The sequence below is a fragment of the Myripristis murdjan genome, chromosome 17 (genome assembly GCF_902150065.1).
Source record: "Myripristis murdjan chromosome 17, fMyrMur1.1, whole genome shotgun sequence".
In the NCBI taxonomy this organism is placed as follows: domain Eukaryota; kingdom Metazoa; phylum Chordata; class Actinopteri; order Holocentriformes; family Holocentridae; genus Myripristis; species Myripristis murdjan.
Genome location: NC_043996.1, coordinates 16,353,032 through 16,374,358, shown reverse-complemented (window position 1 = coordinate 16,374,358; position 21,327 = coordinate 16,353,032). Strand labels below are relative to the sequence as shown.

Sequence of the window (21,327 nt, the reverse complement as noted above, 5' to 3'; positions counted from 1 at the left end):
GAAATTCACAATCGGCGATTGAAATCATGTTTTATGCAAAAAGTGACATTACCATACATGGAGAGAGACAGGTGTAAGGTATATGTGCATGTTTAATTAGAGAGTGCATGCACACACACAAAAACAAACAAACACAAATGCTAGGGATAGACAGACAACTGGCAGTGGACAGACACATGAGTCAGTAGAGAAAAGCAGGGCAAGATGCAAAAAATGGGAAGTGAAGGATAACAGAGAACAAGAGGGAGAGCAGTTCATTAGAGAGGCTGGAAGCTGCTGACGGGCCCAGAATGAGATGTGACTTCAGTAAACTGAGCTGCGATGAAGTAAGGGAGGGTGTATTATGCCTGCTGGGCTGTGACCCAGCCGATCAGATGGCAACAGATACTGGTAACCTGATATCTCTGCCAGAACGGTCAAACAGATCACCCTGGATCCAGTTTCCGCCAGGGGGTGAAAAATTAACTTTTTGGTCAACCAGACGCTCTAGTTGGATAATATCTAGCTGTCACTATTTTTATTAGCAGCATTTCAAAAATAAACCGGAGGGAGCATGTAAGTTTAGAAGCAGTTTACAACACGACCACAGAGTATGACATCATCCTGGCATGTAGACGCAAAAATATAAAAACTGGAGCCCCAATCCAAGATATTAAGGGCAATTTGGCAATGTGTATATAGCAATTGTGTATGGCTTCTCTTCGGATTTGTCTTCACTACAACTTGCAACACTTCATCAAAACTAGCATGAAAGCAATCTAAAAATGACAGTGAAAAAAAAAAATACAAACAAACTACTGCATCAAATATGTTTAAATATCGTTGCTCCCACGCTTTCTGTCAGTCAAGAAATATGAACAAAGCTGTAAGAGGATGTATCTGCATCTTGCTGAAATTCATGCACTGGGGTAGCTGATACAGTCGTGATACGAAGCTGAGCAATTATTTTTTATTTTTACATGCAAAGCACGATAAACTATAAATTGATTTTCATGGAGAAAACATGCCACAGTGGCTGGTGGAATTAAGAGGATTATGTACACCAGGGGTGTCAAACTCGTGCCATGGAGGGCCGAGAGGCTGCAGGTTTTCATTCCAACCAACAACTCCACCAGGTGATTTCACTGATTAGTCCCGCCTCTCTGTTTGGAGGTAGGGTGATCAGTGAAATCACCTGGAGGAGTTGTTGGTTGGAATGAAAACCTGCAGCGTCTCGGCCCTCCATGGCACGAGTTTGACACCCCTGATGTACACTATCTGGATAAAAGTAGCGGGACACACCTCTTAATCATTGAATTCAGGTGTTTCATTCAGTCCCATTGCCACAGGTGTATAAAATCAAGCAGCTAGCCATGCAGCCTGCCTTTACAAACATTTGTGAAAGAATGGCTCGTTATAAAGAGCTCACTGAATTTGAGTGTGGTACTGCAATAGTAATGTAATAGGATGCCACTGTTGCAACAAGTCAGTTCATGAAATTTCTTCCCCCCTAGATATTCCACCATCAACTGTAAGTGGTATTATTACAAAGTGGAAGTGTTTAGGAACCCATTCAAGACCATTCAAAGTTACAGAGCGGGGTCGCCGAGTGCTGAGGCGCATAGTGTGTAAAAGTCGCTAACACTCTGCTGCCTCAATAACTGCAGAGCTCCAAACCTCCTCTGGCATTAACATCAGCACAAAAACTGAGCACCAGGAGCTTCATGGCATGGGTTTCAATGACCAAGCAGCTGCATGCAAGCCTTACATCACCAAGCACAACGCCAAGTGTCGGATGGAGCGGTGTAAAGCGGTCTGATGGCCGAGCCAGGGTTTGGTGAATGCCGGGACAACATTACCTGCCTGACTGCACTGTGCCAATTGTGAAGTTTGGTGGAGGAAGGATAACGCTATGGGCTTGTTTTTCTGGGGTTGGCCATGGCCTCTTAGTTCCAGTGAAGGGAAATCTTAATGCTTCAGCTTACCAAGACATTTTGGACAATTCTCTGCTTCCAACTTTGTGGGACCAGTTTGGGGAAGGCTCTTTTCTGTTCCAGCATGACTGTGGCCCAGTCCACAAAGTCCATAAAGGCATGGTTGGCTGAGTTTGGTGTGGAAGAACTTGAGTGGCCGGCACAGAGCCCTGACCTCAACCTCATCCAACACCTTTGGGATGAACTAGAACGGTCCAACATCGGTGTCTGACCTCACAAATGCTCTTCTGGATGAACGGGCAACAGTTCCCACAGACACACTCCAAAATCTTGTTAAAAAAAAAAACTTCCCCAGAGGAGTGGAAGCTGTTACAGCTGCAAAGAGGGGCCAACTCTATATTACTGCCTATGGATTTAGAATGGGATGTCATAAATGCTCCTATAAGTGTAATGTGTGGCCCAATATTTTTGTCCATACAGTGTATCACTGCCCCCCCACCCCCCCACATTTTATTTGGTGATGGGTGTTCATCTCCCGTGGTAAAATCTCAACTAATATGACCTTTCACTTGCAGAGATTTGAGATTTGGATAAAGATAGGACAAAATGAATCAAAGGAAGGGTGTACTGCAGATCTGTTACTGAGGTGCAGTTGCAGATATATACAGTACCTCCACCACAGAGCAGAAAGAGGGTGCACTAGTAATTCACAGACCTGGGGCCGACTGAACCTGTCATGCAAGGTGGATGCAGCTAATAGTGCTTAACTACCTGGTAGGATCGAAAAGCAGCAGTGGCCTGGCTCCGGAGCAACACAATTGAGAAATCAATGCAAGCCAAGTTAGCAATGTTAAAATCATTACATGATGCACAGGAAACATTTTGTTTCCGTGCAGATGGGAAGCGCTGCCTACAGCAAAAGCACGGACTGGCAAATGACACCGAATCCTGTTGATTATCACGTAGGTGTTACAACGAGCTTTGCAGGATGGAAATATAATTAAGACAACACTGGCAGACATAAATGTTGGCAAAACTGTCCTCTTGTGTTTCATTTCGTTTAAGATGTTAAAGAGTGTCTTTACGTGTTGAAGGTTGCTCTTTTCCGCCAGAGGGATGTGGCCTTAACCATAACTATGACCATAACTTTAACCCCTGATCAGATCAGAGTTCTCAGCTAAGGCTGACAGGTCCATCTATTACCCAGCAGTCAACCTCAGGGTCCATATTGCATGCCATCTGTTAGAGTGTAGATCTGAGTAGGCTGTAACGTGCTTAGGTAAACTCTGCAGATCTCAGTCCCAAATGTCAGAGATAAATAGATAGCTTGTCATGGTTCTCCTCACGCACACCAAGACTGGCACAGCAGATGGCATGGAAAAAAGACGGATGTCTGCATGGAGGTATAAAGATGTCAGGAAAAGTTCAACACTATACCGGACCAGATGCCTCCACCCCCAGGAAAACCATGCATTCATGTGTGTGTGTGTGTGTGTGTGTATGTGTGTATGCAATACTGTGCTTGTTTTCTGTGTCCCTTTGTATGTGTATATGTGCCTTGAGTGCCTCTCTGTGCCTGTTGTGGATGGCTGGGTGCCTGCAAGTGGGAAGACACCACACATGATGGATACTAAGGGGCTTCAGAGCGGTTAAGAGTCGTCTTGTTGGGATTTGAGTGCAGTGGTTCTCAGCGTAATTTTTCATCCTGACTCACGCAGAGCCATCAAAATGTACTCAAAATCCAATAGAGTGGGAAAAAGAGAGAGAGAAAAACAATGTTTGTGGCCCAAAACAGAGCCTTGGCTGGGACCCAAAGAGAGCTGGCAGGCACCCATAATATCAGAGGGACTGCTGGGAAGGTGTCCTCTTTAAGTAGATCTTAAAGGGCTGTTTCATCCATAACACATCTGAGTGTTATATTGTACCTTTTTTTTTTTGGTATAATTGATTTTTACCCATGTCCTTTCACTACGGCCTTCAATTCATTATATATTTTTGTCGCAATACTTTGTAATGCTTTTGCGGTGCTCTGAAATCCTGTGAAGCCCTATAGTACAGCTCTCAGAGGCTCAGAGGTCGTGTTGTTCTTTCATCCGCATCATTTTATTGATTTGCTGCCTAATTAGCATACTGTTGAGCCCCTGTCATGACTGTGTGACACCAAATAAAGGACAAAGCCTTAAACCAAGTGAAACTCTTTCTTTTTTTACAATTTTGGGATACAGTAAAAAAAAAAAAAAAAAAATTAGGTCTCACCCTTTTGTTCTGTAGGTACTGTATATATATTCAGATGACCACAGGTTAAAGCCATTCAGGTGAATCAGAGAGGACCTACACATGGTCACACACACATTAAAACCAAACTTCTCCAGATGGGACAGGAGCATGAGGGAATAGCTGCGTCGCCCACTACTGGGAGGAGAAAAAAAAAGGGGGTATAAAAATGAATAATTTATTATACTGTTTATCAGTGAAGTGCCCATTTAAGGTTCTGCTCAAGCTGTAGAGGAAAGATGTACTTCCAAATAGAAAAAAGGAGGAAAAAAGGAGGAGAAAAAGACATAGAAAAAGAGAGGAAAAAATAACCCACTGGTTTTGTCAGGAGGATGCCGTGCTACTTGCTTCCTCCAAGGCAACTGAAGTTTATTCAGATATTATCACTTAAGGATAGAAAAACATTTGGAGAGCGTTCATCCTGATTACAGATCTATAACGACAACTATTACGCCGCTCCCTTTGGCTTGTCTCCAGTGGACGTGCTGCTAATAAAGAATTATAATTAACTCTGTTATGGTGGTCTGGCTTGATTTACATAATAGGACTTGGGATTTTTTTTTCCTCCTGCTTCAAACTTGATTGTTTTGACCCCTTTTGTAGACATGTAGACATTTATGTTCTGAATAGTGTTCATGAGCCTTTCTGATAACTGACTTATATAATCAAAACAGGGCAATTGATTTCATGACAGCACCCTCACTTACGAGACTGCCGTTCTCTTGCTTTTCGGTTATGGATTTTATTCCATGTTTTTTTGCTTGTTCTTATTTTTTTTCTGTAATTTACACATTTGCACATAAGAGAGAAAAGAAAAAAAAGACAAATGTAAAACAATGCTGAAAAGGAATTTATGTGTGGGAGAGATAAAATAATATTAGAAAAACAAGAACGAGAAAAAAAATCAGTTTGAAAATGAATAGTTAATTAATTAATAGCATTAGTAGTACAACAGCAAAAGATAAATGCTGAGGTCTTTTGCATCTTCATGGTTCAGTGCTCTCATTTGCAGGTTTTATTTGCACATTTCATTTCCTTTTCCGTCAGGTGTTTTTCAGACACTTTGGCCCTGTGTTGCCTTCATACCTTTTCCCTTGCATTCATTCAGCAGCAAAGCCCTTCCCCCGCAGACCACATCACACCCACCCTCACTGCAGAATATTTTCCACAAGGTAATTACAGTGCAGTTATTCCATATATCACAGTAATAAATATTCTTTTTCGGATGACAGTAGTTCCTGGAATTGAAGCTGGGAATAGGTCTGGGAGCGAATTCTGGTTCCTGCACAGAAATGACCACCATCTCCCAGCGCTATTAAAAATTCTAGAGGATCTTAAAGTTTGAGAGCTTGGGAATCAATCAATTTACAGGGGAGCCAGGAAATTTGAAACGGCATAATGCCAAGCTCTGCACGGGGAGACGCAGACGCGTGGTTGACAAAGGGCAGTAGTGATCAGTGAAGGATATTGGCTGACAGCGAGGAGATATCAGAGCTGCCAGGACAGGGTAGCTCAGAGAATATGGATGAAGCAACAACATAATGGTTTCGCAGCACCATCACTTTCATTGCCCCTAAGGACCACTGAGTGAAAATAGCTGAGAAAATATCTCTGCCAACTCGGAGAGACACTGTATCATCTACAGAGAAGAGCGCAAAGACAGCTACAAACTCTCCTAAGTGCAAACCGTGATTTGTCTGCTTTTTGCGTCTTCATCCCTCTTTCTGTCTCTCGCTAATTTACTCCTCTTTTCTCCAGCAGGATAATTACAACCTTCCCTGCCTCCCTTCTCATCCTAAGTGTCTCTGGATAAGAGGAGCATCAGTTAATGTCAACAAACTCGCCCTATCTATTAAACAAATCTGGAACGTTATGGCAATCGTGGGCAGGTTGAATGTTATAGGAAATGTTTATTACGCTGTGATTTGATGAGGCCAATGTGTGTTGATTGACTTTTTCTATTAAGTCATAACGAGGCATACATGTGAACTGTCATTTCATTTATTTTCAAATCAACGTGCAAGTCATTCCATCATATGTTTTTCTACATTCATGCAGCACATGGGAAACACATCTCCACCTTTAAAGGCAAACCCTTAAAAACCTTTAAAACCTTAAATTAGCTACATTACACTATATTTCTAGTGCCAGTTTGAGTTTTTGTTATTCCACTAACTCTCCAAAAGCAAATCCAGTTACGTCACGAGGAGATATTCTCAGCAGAGCTACAACGGTGTGTTTAATAGGAAAAAAAAACAACCCAGTCATCTAAAGCAGAAGTGTTTGCTGTCAGGTTTCAATTTCTACACCTAAAAATAAATGAGCAAAGGCTTCTGTGTAGACTCACTGATTTGCAGTGATGTTAAACAAACTTGCAGGCAGAAATTAGCACAGAAGAGGGAGATTAAACTTCTCTCTCCCATTAAGCTCCATTGTAGCTGCAGCTGCTCTCTATGTGCATCGTGTTTGCTGATTTTTAGCAATGAAAAAAAAAAAAAAAAATGAAATTACACTCTTGAACAGCAGAGCGGCACCCAATGTATATCACCAAGCCCTGTTTTTATGCAGTCTTTATGTGCTTTATGGTGGAATTCTCCTTTATTCTCCTATGTTTTACAGGCTCTATTTGCTCTACTTGCTTACATTTATCAATATCTATTAAATATACTTTTTTTTAATCCCTCATTTCTCCTCCCTTCCTTGTCCATCTCACCTGAGCGGAGCTGTTTGATGCGGCCCTGGCTGGTACTGGGGTCAACGGGCAGGAAGTCTTTGAACCAGGAAATCTCTGGGTCCGGGATGCCGCTGGCAGCACACAGCATTGTGGCCGTCCTCGTTCGCTCCACCACCTTCAGCTGGGGACCCATGTCTATGCTGGGGAAGCCGAACGGCAGCAGGTCCTCTGGAAGGATGAAGAGGGAGACAGAGAGAGGATTTGGGAAATGTCAGAGCTCGACAAAACATTCAAAACTCATTATTACCAAAGTTCAGAGATGGTCTCTGCAAGGATTTTAATAGTAGAAAGAGTGTGTGAGAGGGAGAAAGTGCCAGAGAGGGGTGAGACAATTTGCTGAAGTCTCACATTTAAGTTTCAAATAACTTCAGTCCGGATGGAATGATACTTTTTTTTTTTTTGAAGCCGGCACTGTTTTGGTATCTTTGCGTAAGGACTGATACAGATATTAATTTTTGTGAGAGCTGGAATACAAATGCAGGTCCAAAATGACTGGAAAAAAGTTCCCAAAAAGGCCAAATTTCACACAATCAGCCAAATATCAGCAGATCAGCATCAATCAAATCGATATCAGCCAGCGATAAAAGCCAATATATGTTTTGGTGTGCACAGGTGACTTCGCTGTGCAGCAGCTACACACAGGACATTGGTTCGTCTGCGCGTGAGGAGACAGCGCGGGCTGTGCCATGCCGTGCGCCGAATCCATTTTTTACTTAATTTCCGTCTTCTGTGGTGAAATATAAGACGCGCTCACACAAGCAGTGATGTGAGAGCTACTGTTTTCCCCCCTTAACATCTGCAGACCCGTGAAAGTGGAGATACTGGCAAAGACAGTGCTGCCACTATGTCCTTCCTCATCAAAGCTGCCTGTTCGCTCCTACAGCTCGCTAGTCATTAAACGGCGGGGCGGGCGGGCGCAAACACAGCTAGGTTTAGTGTGCGTCCGACAGCTGGCTGCAGGATAATTCTACGGCACGACAAAAAAAGCATGGGCTACACAAAAGACAACCCACACACATGTGCACAGCAACACACCAGCCTACAGAAACCTAACACATAAAAAGGCTTTGGTGGCCGCGGTGGTGGACCCTGAGTTTCCCGTGGTGTGGCTCTGTGTTACGTGGTGGTAATGATTCCTGTCTAATAACTATGCAAAGAGCTGCTCAGAAACAGCAGTCGCAATTAGGAGCTGGGATCAAGAGGAGGGGCAGGGCACTGGGGGTAATAAGGACTTGTTAGCAGTAATTGTAAAAATGTACCAACGATTAGAGGGGCCGATCTGGGATGTGTCTGCGTGCGTCTGGATATGTCTGATTGTGTTGGGGGTCAATGGAGGAGTGTGCCTGTGTCTGCGTGTCTGGGTCAGTGTGCGTGCGTGCGTGCGTGTGTGTGTGTGTGTGTGTGTGTGTGTGTTTCTATGGCTATGTCCTTGTTTACATCACCACACATTAGCTGCATGCATGTAATAATGCACTTTGACAAGTCCACACATACCAACGGACACAGGCAAATTCAGGTGTTCAAATTCATGCGTGCACACGTACACACACACACACACACACACACTCACACACACACACACACACAGGCGCACACACACGCTTTCTCTAGTGAATGGGATTAAGCATCTCAGTGACAACAGTCCAGATGGCCAGACACGTAATCAAGCATCCATCAGGCCTCCTGCTTCCTCCGCTCCGTCCCTTTCTCACCACTCTCTCTTCCTCTCTTTCTCTCTCTCTCTCTCTCTCACACAAGCACACACACACACACACCTCCCCCGTACCTGGTACTATAATTATATATTCCGCTTTCCTACAGCAGAGAAGTCATTACCAAGACTGCAATTTGCTTGGCTAATAAATCAAACCTGCAGGAGCCTTTTGATTGTTAAGTACAACAAAACCCCACTAAAGGTTTGATAGATCAAGCCTGGCGTCACTGACGAGTCTGGCGCATACTGAGCCACACACAATCCAAGACACAGACCATGGGTATGTCAACTGTCTGTGTGTTTTTCCTCTGTTTTTCCTCGTCCGGGCCCCCCACTACCTATCCACATGACGGACGTGTACCATCTGTTTCCACATACTCTGCGACAACGAGGAGGGGGACGGAGCAGCGATCGGCGCTATTGCTCTCGCCACAAAGATCGGCTTTTGGAGACACACAGCTAGAGAGGATTGCGGAGCATCCCTGCTGATAACGTGGCTAAGAGGAGGCAGGCGAGAAGAAATGTCACGAAGGCAGGTGAGGAGTTCAGGATCAAAGCTCAGAGGAGCGCGTTTGGTAACGGCGCGCTGGACAGGCACAGCCGGGGCTACTGATAGAACTCAGGTGGCGATCAGACAGCGTCTTCCTTCTGAACCCCCCCCCCCCTTGCACTACCACCTCATCACTGACCCACCTCCCCCCCCCCCACACCACCGGCTCTGGCCGATCAATGCTAATGACCCGCCTGAATGGAGGCTGGTGGTACGGCCATCGACAGGACGGGGAGGAAGAGAAAAGAGGGAGAGGCGGAGATCGATAGGCAGGTCAGGAGGCGAGCTCCCCCGAGGCGAGGAATATGCAAGGCCTACATCTGCTCCCCTTCACCCTCCCCTTCCCTCTCCTCTCCTGAGAGGGTTCAGATGGTCTTTTTATCACCCCGCCGGCTACCGCTACATGGACTCCCTGGCTGTTAATTAGAGCACGCCACTGCAGCGGGCTCAAGAGGGGCGGGGGGGGGGGGGGGGGGGGGGGGGGGGGGGGTGGATGTGCATCTGCGTGTTTTTGTGTGTGTACGCTGGTGTGCGTGTGCGTGTGTGTGTGTGTGTGGTGGTCTGCATTCTCATCAGGCCTTCTTCAATGGTGAAAATATAGTATATACAGTAGGTGGACCGTGGTCTGATACATGACCATTAGAAAGAGGAGAAAAGGGGAGAGATGGGGACAGAAAAATGCAAAGAAATAGGATAGACAGACAGACAGAGAGGCAGATAGATAGATAGATAGATAGATAGATAGATAGATAGATAGATAGATAGATAGAGAACGATAGATAGATGGATGCACGAACCAGCAGACTGAGAGTAGAGGTGGACATTGGACTACAGTTCAGTGGAGTGAAGAATAGGTAGCTACAGGTATTCAGCCAGGCTCCTGGATGAGTCAGCGGCAGCTTGAAATAGATACTGCAGGCATAGCCTTGATCATGCTTCTCACCAAATGAATCATTTATCAAATACAAACACTGCCGCACACAACTAGCGCTTATTTTTCATCTCCTGGTTAAATTGATAAGACAGCCTATGGAAAAATGTACGTGTGTGTAAACACTGTGAGTGTCAACAGTGTTTGAGGGAACATTGGCAAGGGCCAACTAGCATTGTTCCCTGGGGATTTGTGTGTTCGTGAGTCTGTGTGTGTCTGTGTCCGTGTTTGTGTGTATGTTTGTGTGTATCAAGAGGTTGGAAGCGTGAATTCTGGCCTGGTTGTGTTTGCAGAAGGGCAATCAGGCTTGGTGCCGAAACCAGGCACCGGAGCCAACCAGATCTGGGCAAATATGCAATTGCCACACAAACACGCACACACACAGAGGCAGACACACACACACACACGCGCACACACACAATGCAAACAAACAAACATGAATCCAGTTTTTCTTTTCCTCTCTCTCTCTTTGTATCTGCCTCTCACAGTTTCTCTCTATCGCTCTCTCTTTCACACACACATACAAACACAAACACACACACACACACACACACAAATACTCACTCCCCTACAGACAATCATCATTGTCCTGGTAAGAAACAGGTTACCTATTCATCTTTTAGTCCATTTCAGTGGGAAATGGCCCTGTGTATGAGAGGAGTCTGAATAAAAGCAGATCTCAGGGAGCCCTGATTCAGGATTAGTCTGCCGCCGCTCAGCAACCATCAGAGGCAGTAATACCATGACTCCTATAGACTGCAGGAGGGCTGGAGGGGAGCACTTTAAATGCTAATGGGCCTTTATGATAATGGATCACAATACGATGCCGACTCAGACTTACCATCCCAGATCAATCCCACCAAAGCCCCCATGTGTCCCAGCCATCCTGAGCCCCTCTTAGCCTCTCCTCACCTCCCGGCAGCCGGGGACTAAACACACCCTCCAAACATCACGCACACATCACACACCCACACTTTCAGACACACTTTCAGACACATACTGATGGAGAAGGGATTGCAAGAAAAAGGAACGGGAGAGCTAGAGATCACATGACAAATGGAGAGGGAAGGAGAGGAAGTATATGTGATGAAAGAGCTGGTTCTCCACTAAAGGAGTGTAATCCTCTTGCAGGCTGACTTGATATTCTCAGTTGTTTGCAGACCAAAATGCTGCTTGAGCTGCCGGTCTGCCAATGCAGCAGACGCCTGGGGGGAAACACTGATCTGACTCTCTGTTGTTCACATGAAGGGTGTTTGCCGTGGTGGCAAATCAGCGAGCGCCCCCCCCCTTTCCCCTGCTTTCTTTTCTCCTAAAATGGGACGCTGGGAGGTGAATGTAATCAGGATTACTCTGCATAACCAGAACAAACATGCATACGAACCAGGAAAGACACACGTGTGCAGGCACACAAGTACGGCCTCATTCATGTCATGCATACATTTATGCATGCACACACATTCACATACAGACACGCTCACACACACACTGCTGCAGTGATAGTGATGAGAATCTCTCGCCCACCGGAGATTTCAAACATGCAGAACTGCAGATATTAAGATCTCCTGGAGGCAGAACAACACAGCTGCAGTGTCCATAGAAAAGAGCAGTTTGGGTGTAACAAGGTGGGAGGGGTGGGAGAGCCTATAAAGATGCAAAGAGTGGAGAGGCGAGAGAGAGAGAGAGTGAGAGAGAGAGAGAGAGAGAGAGAGAGAGAGAGAGGTGGGTGGGGATAGACAGTGAGGGGCAGGCAGAGTAAATGGCTAACAAAATGAAAAAATGAATAAAACAAGAGAGAAAAAATTAGAAACTGCCATAGCTACAGGCACAAAGGGGAGTCAGGCGGAGACAGAGAAAAAACACAGAGGGGAAGAGAAAGAAGAGGAGAGGTAACAGCAAAGACGATGTGTGACGACGGTGAGGATGACGATGGTGAAGGCAAGAAACATGTCAGAGCGTCTCAGTGACCACAGCCTGCCCCACCTCCCTCCATTAGGCGGCTAATAGAGCAGCAGTCCATATCCTGTGGCCGACCGCAAGGCCCTCACACTGTTCTCAACAGCTATTAGTGTCAGTCAACCATTACACTAAATGATGAGATACAAGACAGAACGGGATGAATAGGAAGTTTTTCAGCGGAGGTGGACGGGTTTGGTTGGTAATGGAAAGCCTTCTTTTGCAGTTCACTGGTTATCAGATATTTTCTTCCAGTGAACCATGTTTTCAAAAGATTGACCCAAAGACGATTTTACAGGAATTTGTGCACTTAACACCTTTCCTAGATGGCTAGAGTCTATCATTTAGCCAAACATAGATTGTAGGGATGTACAGCGTCGGCAAAATGCTGTAAACCAGGCAGTAGCCCTGGATAGCAGTCTCTCAGGAATAACTGAGACTTCTTGTCAGTTTTTTTTTTTTTACAGTCCTTTGCATCCCAAATCCAGTGTTTGGAAATCTGAACGATCCTAGCCAACAGGCTTGGGTCATTGTCCACCATTATTACCATATTTGAAGCCATATGTGATATTTTCGACAATAACAACCCCATGCCTGCTGGATCACCGCCTGAAGTCGCAGGACCATAGCCAGAGCAAAGCCGAACGACTATGTTATTTTGAAGGCATTATTCTGAAAGGTGCTGGAAGTTTCCAGTCAATATTTTTTATCTGTGAGTGCAAAGCTTATACAGCTGGCAATATCATAACCGTATTATTTTTGCAGTCTTTGCACTTAAGTTATTCTTTGATTTAATATTGATTTTTGTTTCAGACTTGTTGTTTTATTTAACTTGATTTGATAAAACAAAACAAAACAAAGTGTACTGAATTGTTAACAGTGCAGCCAGCAGTGGTGTGTTAGCTACATAAGACAGATACACAGGGAAGCAGTAATAGTAGAGCTGCATCTAACAATTAATCATTATTGATTAATCTCTTGATTATTTTCTTCTATTAGTTGGTTCATAAAATGTCAGAAAATTATGAAAAAAGTTGATCACAATTTCCCACAGCCCAAGGTGACATCCTCAGAAGTCTCTGGAAATGTTCTTGTCTCAAAATGATTAACTAATTATCAAAATAGTTGGCAAATAATTGATTATTCAGCTAACTGTTGCAGATCTAAGTAATAATATGCACAGGAAATTTCGATTATACACATGACAATTTGGATATATGAGCATTTCATGCATATAAAATATTTTCTCTTTCAGATCTACAGAGAGGCATTTTGAATGAAACAAATATATCTATATCTATATCTATCTATATGTATATCTATAGATATATCCATAGATATAGATATATAGATATAGATATAGTTATATATATATATATATATATGTATTTTTTTTTTTTATTAAATGTGAGGTTGGGAAAATGATCCCCAGCTCTCCTTATCCCCAAAGCTCAGCCCCCCTCAATATAAGGATAATATGAGATATCACTGAGATATCAGTATTGCAATACTAAATTTCGGATGTCTCTCAAACCCACTAGCCAATAGTACTGAATGTGTTTGGTAATGTGGGTCGATTCTGACGACATTTATCGCTGTCCTGATTTCTATTTACTGCACAAAGCACATAGGCCGATTCAGACGAATGAAAACAGTTCATCCCTTTGTCGCAGAGGAGACTGAGGACAGAACAGAACACAGATCTCAGTGTGGGAAAAGTTTACTCACACACACACACAGATCTCCAAACACACCCTCACAAATATAAACTCACATAGTCGGTGTCTCTCTGTCTGTCTGAGACTCATGTATACAGGCGAGTGCGCACACACCGACACACACACACACCCACCCACACACACACACACACACACACACACACACACAGACACACACAGAGGCTCACCCTCGAGGTGTAGTTTATGTGGTAATGTGCTGTAGATTGGGGCTGTGTGTGTAGCGATGACGGGCCCAGTAACAGATGGACAGGAGTCTATTCCCCAGGCTACCAGCCTTCTGCTTACCACACAGCCCTGCCAACTCTAAATTCCTCATCCATCTCCTTCACTTCTGCAACCCCCACACTATCCCACATCCTATTTCATCTCTATTGTTTCTCGCCATTACGTGCTGTTACCCAACTCCCCCTGCCCCCACCCCGACCCACGATCTCCATCTCACCTCTCCTTGACCACTTTCCTCCCTCTTTCACTCTCTTCTTCAACTTCCTCTAGCTGAAATGGGTTGCCTGCCAAACTGTGGCCTAATCCCCTGTAGTAACAAGCCATGCAGCCATCCCTCTATCCCTCCATCCTTTCCTGCTGTGCTGGGCACAGGGCCAGTGCCCGGATCCCAGGCGCCCAGCCATATGCAGCAGCGTTGGTTCTTAGCACTTAGGAGCTCTACATTAGATAAGCTTACCACCAAGGAGACGGTGTACATTAGATTAACACCCTCACCCTGGCCACTATATACTCCGATTATGAAAGAGGAGCTGGAGCTAGAGCTGGAACAGCTACAGCACTGTTAGCTAGCACGCTAGTTGTCCCCCTCTATGGCCAAATCACTCTCAGCCTCACTCGGAGGGACTATAAAAAGAACAGTTCTCCGCAGCCGCCTGTGGCGGCAAGGTGTGGCGTGGCTCTGCTGTCACATCCCCAACTGACAGCCAGGGGAGCAGGGGACAGCGGTTGTCAGGCCAGGTGTGTATGTTCAGTTGTTTGTGTGCACACGTGAGAAAAAGCCACCACTCAAGCTGAAAAGGACAGAGTGTGGGGAGGGTGAAAACCCTCTCCCTGCCTCTCTCCTCCTGTCTGTCTTACCTCTGATGATGGCCAGCTTTGCAGTGACGGCCACCTCTCCCTCGCTGTTGCGTGCCACACACTCGTAGATGTTCTCATCTCGGGGTGCTCTGAGAGGTTGGATCCTCAGCACAGCCCCGGCTCCCTCGTCGAACTCAATGGTCTGGACCGCCGAGGAATCAGAGGAACACCCACAGTCACATCAGATGGCATTGGATGAGTGTAACAACAACAGACTGTAATTTTGGGGATTGAAACCTTAGCTCAGTTTGCTTTTATAATAATAATAAAATAATATGATAATAATACTGATGCAATACTTGATGTCCATTGAGAAATTTTCTTTTCACTTGCCCCCCTCCACAGGGCAGTCGGAGGGCAGGCTCAGCTACAGACCAGCAGTCCTGGAGCTGGTCAGGATTCAGTGCCTTGCTCTAGGACACTTCAGGAGGGTGGATGCTTGCTACAACAGGAGCTTGAATCTGAGTCCTCTGGTTGAAGTGCAGCCTCTCTACCCATGAGGCCACACTGCCACCCCAATATCCATTACATGTGTAATATGCGAGTCTAACCACTCTGGTTAGACTTAAATATTAACAACTTGAGCCACACTTTGGAAAAGCTTACCTGAAATCTCATGTGTGGTTTTGATTAAAAATAAAACCTATATTATCTTTTTACATCTGTGTAAATTTTGAAATTTGTGAAATTCTACCAAATGAATCTGCATCCTCAAGCATTTATTTAGATTAAGTACATCAATTGTTTTTATCTTTTTTTTATTTGTATGTTTTTGAAAGAAATGTATTTATCTTTGAATTATTTATTTACCTAGGTAGCATTAAATGGCTAAAAAAAAATACAGGCATGACAATGATAATGTTGCAAATGACTTTTACTGTTTGAAATTACTTTTGAATTCAATCTTTACATATGACTGCATTTTCAGCAGCCATTACTCTAGTGTGATAACGACACATTGTTACCTCAAGTAATTATGTTAATGTGAGAAACCTTATTAAGTGCAAATGAAAACAATGGTGCTGTTTAATGAAGCCAAAAATATATTTCCCTTGCTATAATGTCTGGTGCACAAGGATTTCTGTTCTGTTTTAGTTAAAAAAAAAAAAAAAAAAAAAAAAAAAAAGCTTTCTCTGTCAGGTTTTGTTCTGAGAGATGAAGGCTATTCCATGTGTGTGACTGTCAGGTTTTTTTTTTTTTTTTTTAACCAATCCAATGAACCAAAAGAATTTCTTTCAAAAATGTAAAAAATGTCTTCATGATTCCAAACTTGAACTGGCAGAGTATATATTGTATTAAAACTTTGCAACTTACCTTTGAAATGTGCTACAATAAAAATGATACTGTTTATGTTCCTATTTTGGCTGTCTCAATGAACACTGGGTATTTTAAGGATAATGGTTGTAGCATGCACATGCAGCAAACATAACCATTAAAATAAAAGTAATCTCTTAGAGCTATAACTTACAAACAGCAACAAGTGGTTTATGTATTTATACTGTATATGAATACTTGGCTGTTACTGCGAATACTGTGTGTATTTCTCATGCCGCTACTGTAAGAGTTGACCATTGTGCATTGTGACAACCACCTCGATGCGCTGGGAGTTGACCTTCTTGCCCTTCTTGTTCCAGTTGACTACAGGCTTGGGATCGCCGGTGGCCTGGCACACAAATGATGCCACACCCCCTGACACCCCGATCTGGTCGCTGGGAATCTTGGTGAACTTTGGAGGAGCTGGGAGAGTGAGGGAGGAGGGAGAGGGGGGAGAGGACAGAAATAAGGAAGACAAAAAAGAAAAGAAACACAGGACACTGGCATGAATACTGACACTTTGTACCCAGAGGACATCAAACCAATTTAACAACCAGCGACCACCCCATCCAGCCAGCTGAACTGCCACGCCCCCTTTAACTGTCAGTGAGGGGTCTGGCTGACTTGTTCTGATGGCTGTGTTGTTCTTACTTCCTGGGTATCATCTAGAGGACATACTGAAGGACTTCCTGTGGGTCATAAATAAAAGATGGGCCTGGACTTCAGAGGAATCTCTCTCTCTCTCTCTCTCCCTCTCCCTCTCTCTCTCTCTCTCTCTCTCTCTCTCTCTCTCCTCTCTGCTACATGCCACCTTTGTGCTGCATGTAGCACAGATTGTCATGAGACATGGCTGTTTCACAGGTGGGAGAAAGTGTTGGCTGCAAATCCACAGTGTATAATTGGTTTAAATGTATTAATACCACAAGTGCCATTTTGTGCCTCCATGCCCTAACAAAGCGGATTTGCATTTATATTTTGAGAATTTTAACTGTTAATTAAATGGAAATAGTAGCATATGAGTTGTGTTTACTTCCAACACTGCCAAAGGAGAGAATACGGAGAGAAATAAACAGTGGCTCAATCATTATGATGCAACTGATGTGAGCTGTATTTCTGTCAGCGCATCGTTTATTCACCACTTAACCACCATACAGAGAGAAAATAAAAATTTCCCAGCCAGATATTGAGCCAACAGTACCGAACCTACATTTTTCACAGCGGCTGAGTCATATCAATCAAACAACTTCATACACCCCCCCTCCACCACCACCACCAACCACCACCCTTTTCTATCTGTCTGTGGCCTGTTGCCATGGTGCCCAGCTTAACTCCTCCTCAGCTGCAGAATCAGTTCTATCCATCAGGGTGAAGTCGGGCTGACCCTCACCATAGCAACCTGGCTCCCTCCTCCCACTCCCCCTATGTCTGGGTGGGCGAGGTCCTGCTGTGTTGATTCACTTCTGCTCTGGAGACAGCATAGGAACAAAAAAAAGAGAGAAAAAACTCCTATCAAATAATCACTAGCAGACACTAACGCCTGCCTGCACGTCTTCCCACTCCTGCACACTTCACTGGCTAACAGCCACACAGGCCACCTTCCAGTTTCACTACAGTGCCTTGACAGAAACTTGAATAATACCATGTCAAAAGCCAGAATGCACTCCTGAGCCTGCTGTACTGTGTTGTGCCTCCCAACGACCCATTCCGACTGTCAGGAATAAAGTGGTTTCATTTTATGCTTGCCGTAATCCTTAAGAGCGAAGGGGCGAAAAGCTGGAGTTGGTACATTCAATCGGAGCAAATTTATACGTGCCGACCATTTTAGAACTCAAGGCCGAGATATTTCCTACCTATTAAACTCTTAGAAAGGCATACAGAGTATTGAGCAAAGTGCCTTTTTTCCCTACCACCTACATGAAAATGTGAAATATCAAAAAGCCCAGAAAATGTCAAGCAGAAAATTGTCTTCTCCTTGCTATAGGCTTGTGAACGACTTTCAAGCGCGTTTCTTTCCCTGCACAAGGCTTCTGCATGGGTTTCAATGGTATTACGTATGCTTCTTAATGTTTTTTTTTTTTCTTTTTTTGTGCACGCTTATATACTCTTCAACGTCAATCCTGGCACAAAACCCACCCCACTGGCAATGTTACCACCTAAGCCTCTTTTAAAACCCAGGGAAAAACCCTGCAAGGCTCTGGCTCTGGTTGGATTTGCACTGAACAAAAGCTGGTTATGATCGGAAACTTCTCGAAAGCTGCCTGGGATATGAGGGAATAATGAGGAGCTCCCTCTCAGTAACAGCAGGTATCGCTCTGGTGCTAGCACACAGGTAATGACTGATGTAGCGCTGGCCACTGGTAATGAAACACCTTTGTGGCTATAATCATCTAATCAGAAGCGAGCGCTGCTGTGCGTGGATATGACCGGGTGAAGCAGGCGACGGTGGATGGTGTAATAGTAAAATCGCCATCTCCATGCGAGCTGACAAAGAGCTAGACCTGCCTGGAACACGGAGCTTGCTTCAGCTCAAACCATATTAAGTGTAGGATTAAGGCTAACAATTATATAACAAATAAATCGACAAATTCACTTGAACCGTTGCTCGGTTGTTATTCCGAGCAGTCTGCTAATTAATAAGCACCAGCACATTTCTGAAGAAAATTATTTAAATTAAGAAGCCTTTAATTCAAATAAATCCATTCAGGGTGCTTTTGGACATTATCTTGGCAGTTTTTATAAAGGAGTGTGGGCAGTCAAACGTCCATGGTCATGGTTTTTTCAATTTTTTATTTTCTTATTGACACAGTAAGGAAGCTGTGAATTTGTGTTGAGGATATGATGAGGCTTTTTTTTTTTTTTTTTGGCAAGAATTGTTTTGCAGAATATATTTTGGATATGTTATGTTCTTTCTGGAGGCAGTGAACGCTAACACATTTCAAGCAACAACTGAAACGTAACTGGTAACTAATTATAAATCCCTGATTCTACTGATATGGATTTAATGTTTTTATATTGTTTTATTCTGGCTTTGTGTTCAAATGTGTTAAAAAAAAATATATATATGATATATATATGATTATGTGGTGGCCTTTTTGTGTATTTTACTGTTTACTGTGGATCTCATGGTGTTTTTTATGTTCAGACCAAATGAATTTCCCCTTGTGGAATAATAAAGTTGATCTGAATCTGAATCTAAACAGGTCTTATCTGACATTGCAAAGGCCACATGAAAATCACATGAAGTCCAAATTTTGCTCGGTCAATATCATTGGTCTGTTTAATCACATGGCTTCAGAGTGCCCACTTGTAAATATATCCTGGGAGCATATTTTCTAAACTGTGTCCAGTTTATTGATGAGAGCCATTCCTCGTTCACAGTCAGTGCTTCTGCTGAATGACACCTCTTTGGAGCTGAAGCCTCTTCTCAGCCTTATAGCACTGCAAAGACAATAGTGGCCTGTTGCTGGGAGAGCGGCTCTGTGTTAGGGAGATATTGCACATTTTCTATTGTCAGGCAGCATGATCCACAGTCCCTTGGTGGGCAGCTGTTTAAGGGGAAAAAATGCCATAAATTTGTAATAAATACTGCAAATGGATTTCTTTTTCTTTTCTTATTTTCTTTTTTTTTTTTGGAATACTGATCTGTATCATTTAATGAATGAATATTCTAGTGATTCAGTATAAATATGCCTTTTACATAGCTGGTAGGTGATGATATATGTCTGCTTCTTGACATCTGTGTGACCCCTATGTGATGGGAAAATTGTAGAGTTAATGGGTTGAGAGCTAACGTTAATGTAATATTTGTGCCCGGACAAACAGGGTGAATTTAAGTGTGTGTTTATTCTCTTTTTTTTAATTTCTGGGTATTTCTGTGTCTTTCGGTCTCCTTGAGATGGAAAAACATACTGGGAACAGGAATACGAAAGAAAAGGTAATTTTACTAAGTTGTCTATCTATCTATCTATCTATCTATCTATCTATCTATCTATCTATCTAAAGTTATCTACTTACTCTTCCAAGATTAGATTGAGAGAACTGATTGCAATAAAAAAGAATGCTAGTCTTTATACCTGTAATTATACTGGATACAAAAATATTTCATATGTGACATCAATCTTTTCAGAGCATTGTGGGCTTAAATTGCTTAGATGAGTGGAAGATGAGAAGAAAATATTAAAAAATAACCATTTCCTGATGGTCAGAAGATCCACTTACCAACCTCATCTTGGTTGTATTTTCAGAGCAGAGCCAGCTCAGCCGCTCTGGTATAAGTGTTTGTATGTGTGTGTGAGAGAGAAAAAGAGAGAGAGAGAGTGCGTGTGTGTGTGTGTGTGTGTGTGTGTGTGTGTGTGTGTGTGTGTGTGTGGATCACTGAGGCAGGAAATCTATGGAAATTTTGTAATCAAGGAGATGATGAGGAACATGCTGATGGGCCCTCCCAGCTAATCAGCCCACATTAACAACGCCACAGTCCTGAGCTGATGTACTGACAGGCCTGGTTTCACTCCTTCGACACACACACACACACACACACGCACACACAAAAATGAGCATGTGCACACTCTCCCACGTATACACCTATATGCACACCTTTGCACATCTCATTTATAACGGCAGCTGACAACATACCTGTCAGTCAGCAGAGAATGAGACAGAGCAAGAGGGAAAGTGACAGAGAGACAAGCAGATAGACAGACAGGACGGCATCACTGATCGGTACTGATCAGCTGATCGTCATACCTAGGGCTTCAGACACGTTGCTTAAAGCGACGGTTAACAGGAGAACCAAAGGCAGCAGTAGACGAGGCGGAGACGGGCTAAGGTGATGCCCCGGGACAAGCCTCCTGGACTGGACAAGAGGTCCACCTGGCCTGGGCAGAGGCATGGTACCACCGCAGGTTGGCTGGAGATGAAGGAAACGAGGATAGGGCTTCACTCAACAGGGGTAGGCACTCTGTGGACACAGAAAAACAAAAATGTCACTGGACTGCACCAAAGGGATATTTCTCCATCCTCCCATTCACTGTTCTCTTTTTACAGAGGCGTCTGAAATGTCAGTGTACTGTGTGAGGGAAAACATACAATACTTCACGCTGATATAGAGCAAAAACATCCTCAT

At 43.8% G+C, this 21,327-nt stretch overlaps 1 protein-coding gene across 1 annotated transcript in view; it reads right to left on the bottom strand.

Annotated features, from left to right (window-relative positions):
• ptprsb (protein tyrosine phosphatase receptor type Sb) overlaps window positions 1–21,327 on the bottom strand; it is a 75,533-nt gene that overhangs the window by 38,051 nt on the left and 16,155 nt on the right. The window contains exons 2-5 of the mRNA XM_030075241.1: window positions 20,949–21,162; window positions 16,483–16,628; window positions 14,892–15,033; window positions 6,901–7,089 (exon numbers count right to left, since the gene is read on the bottom strand). Coding sequence (XP_029931101.1) covers window positions 6,901–7,089; window positions 14,892–15,033; window positions 16,483–16,628; window positions 20,949–21,093 — 622 coding nt within the window. The 5' untranslated portion in view covers window positions 21,094–21,162. The remainder of the gene's footprint in view (window positions 1–6,900; window positions 7,090–14,891; window positions 15,034–16,482; window positions 16,629–20,948; window positions 21,163–21,327) is intronic.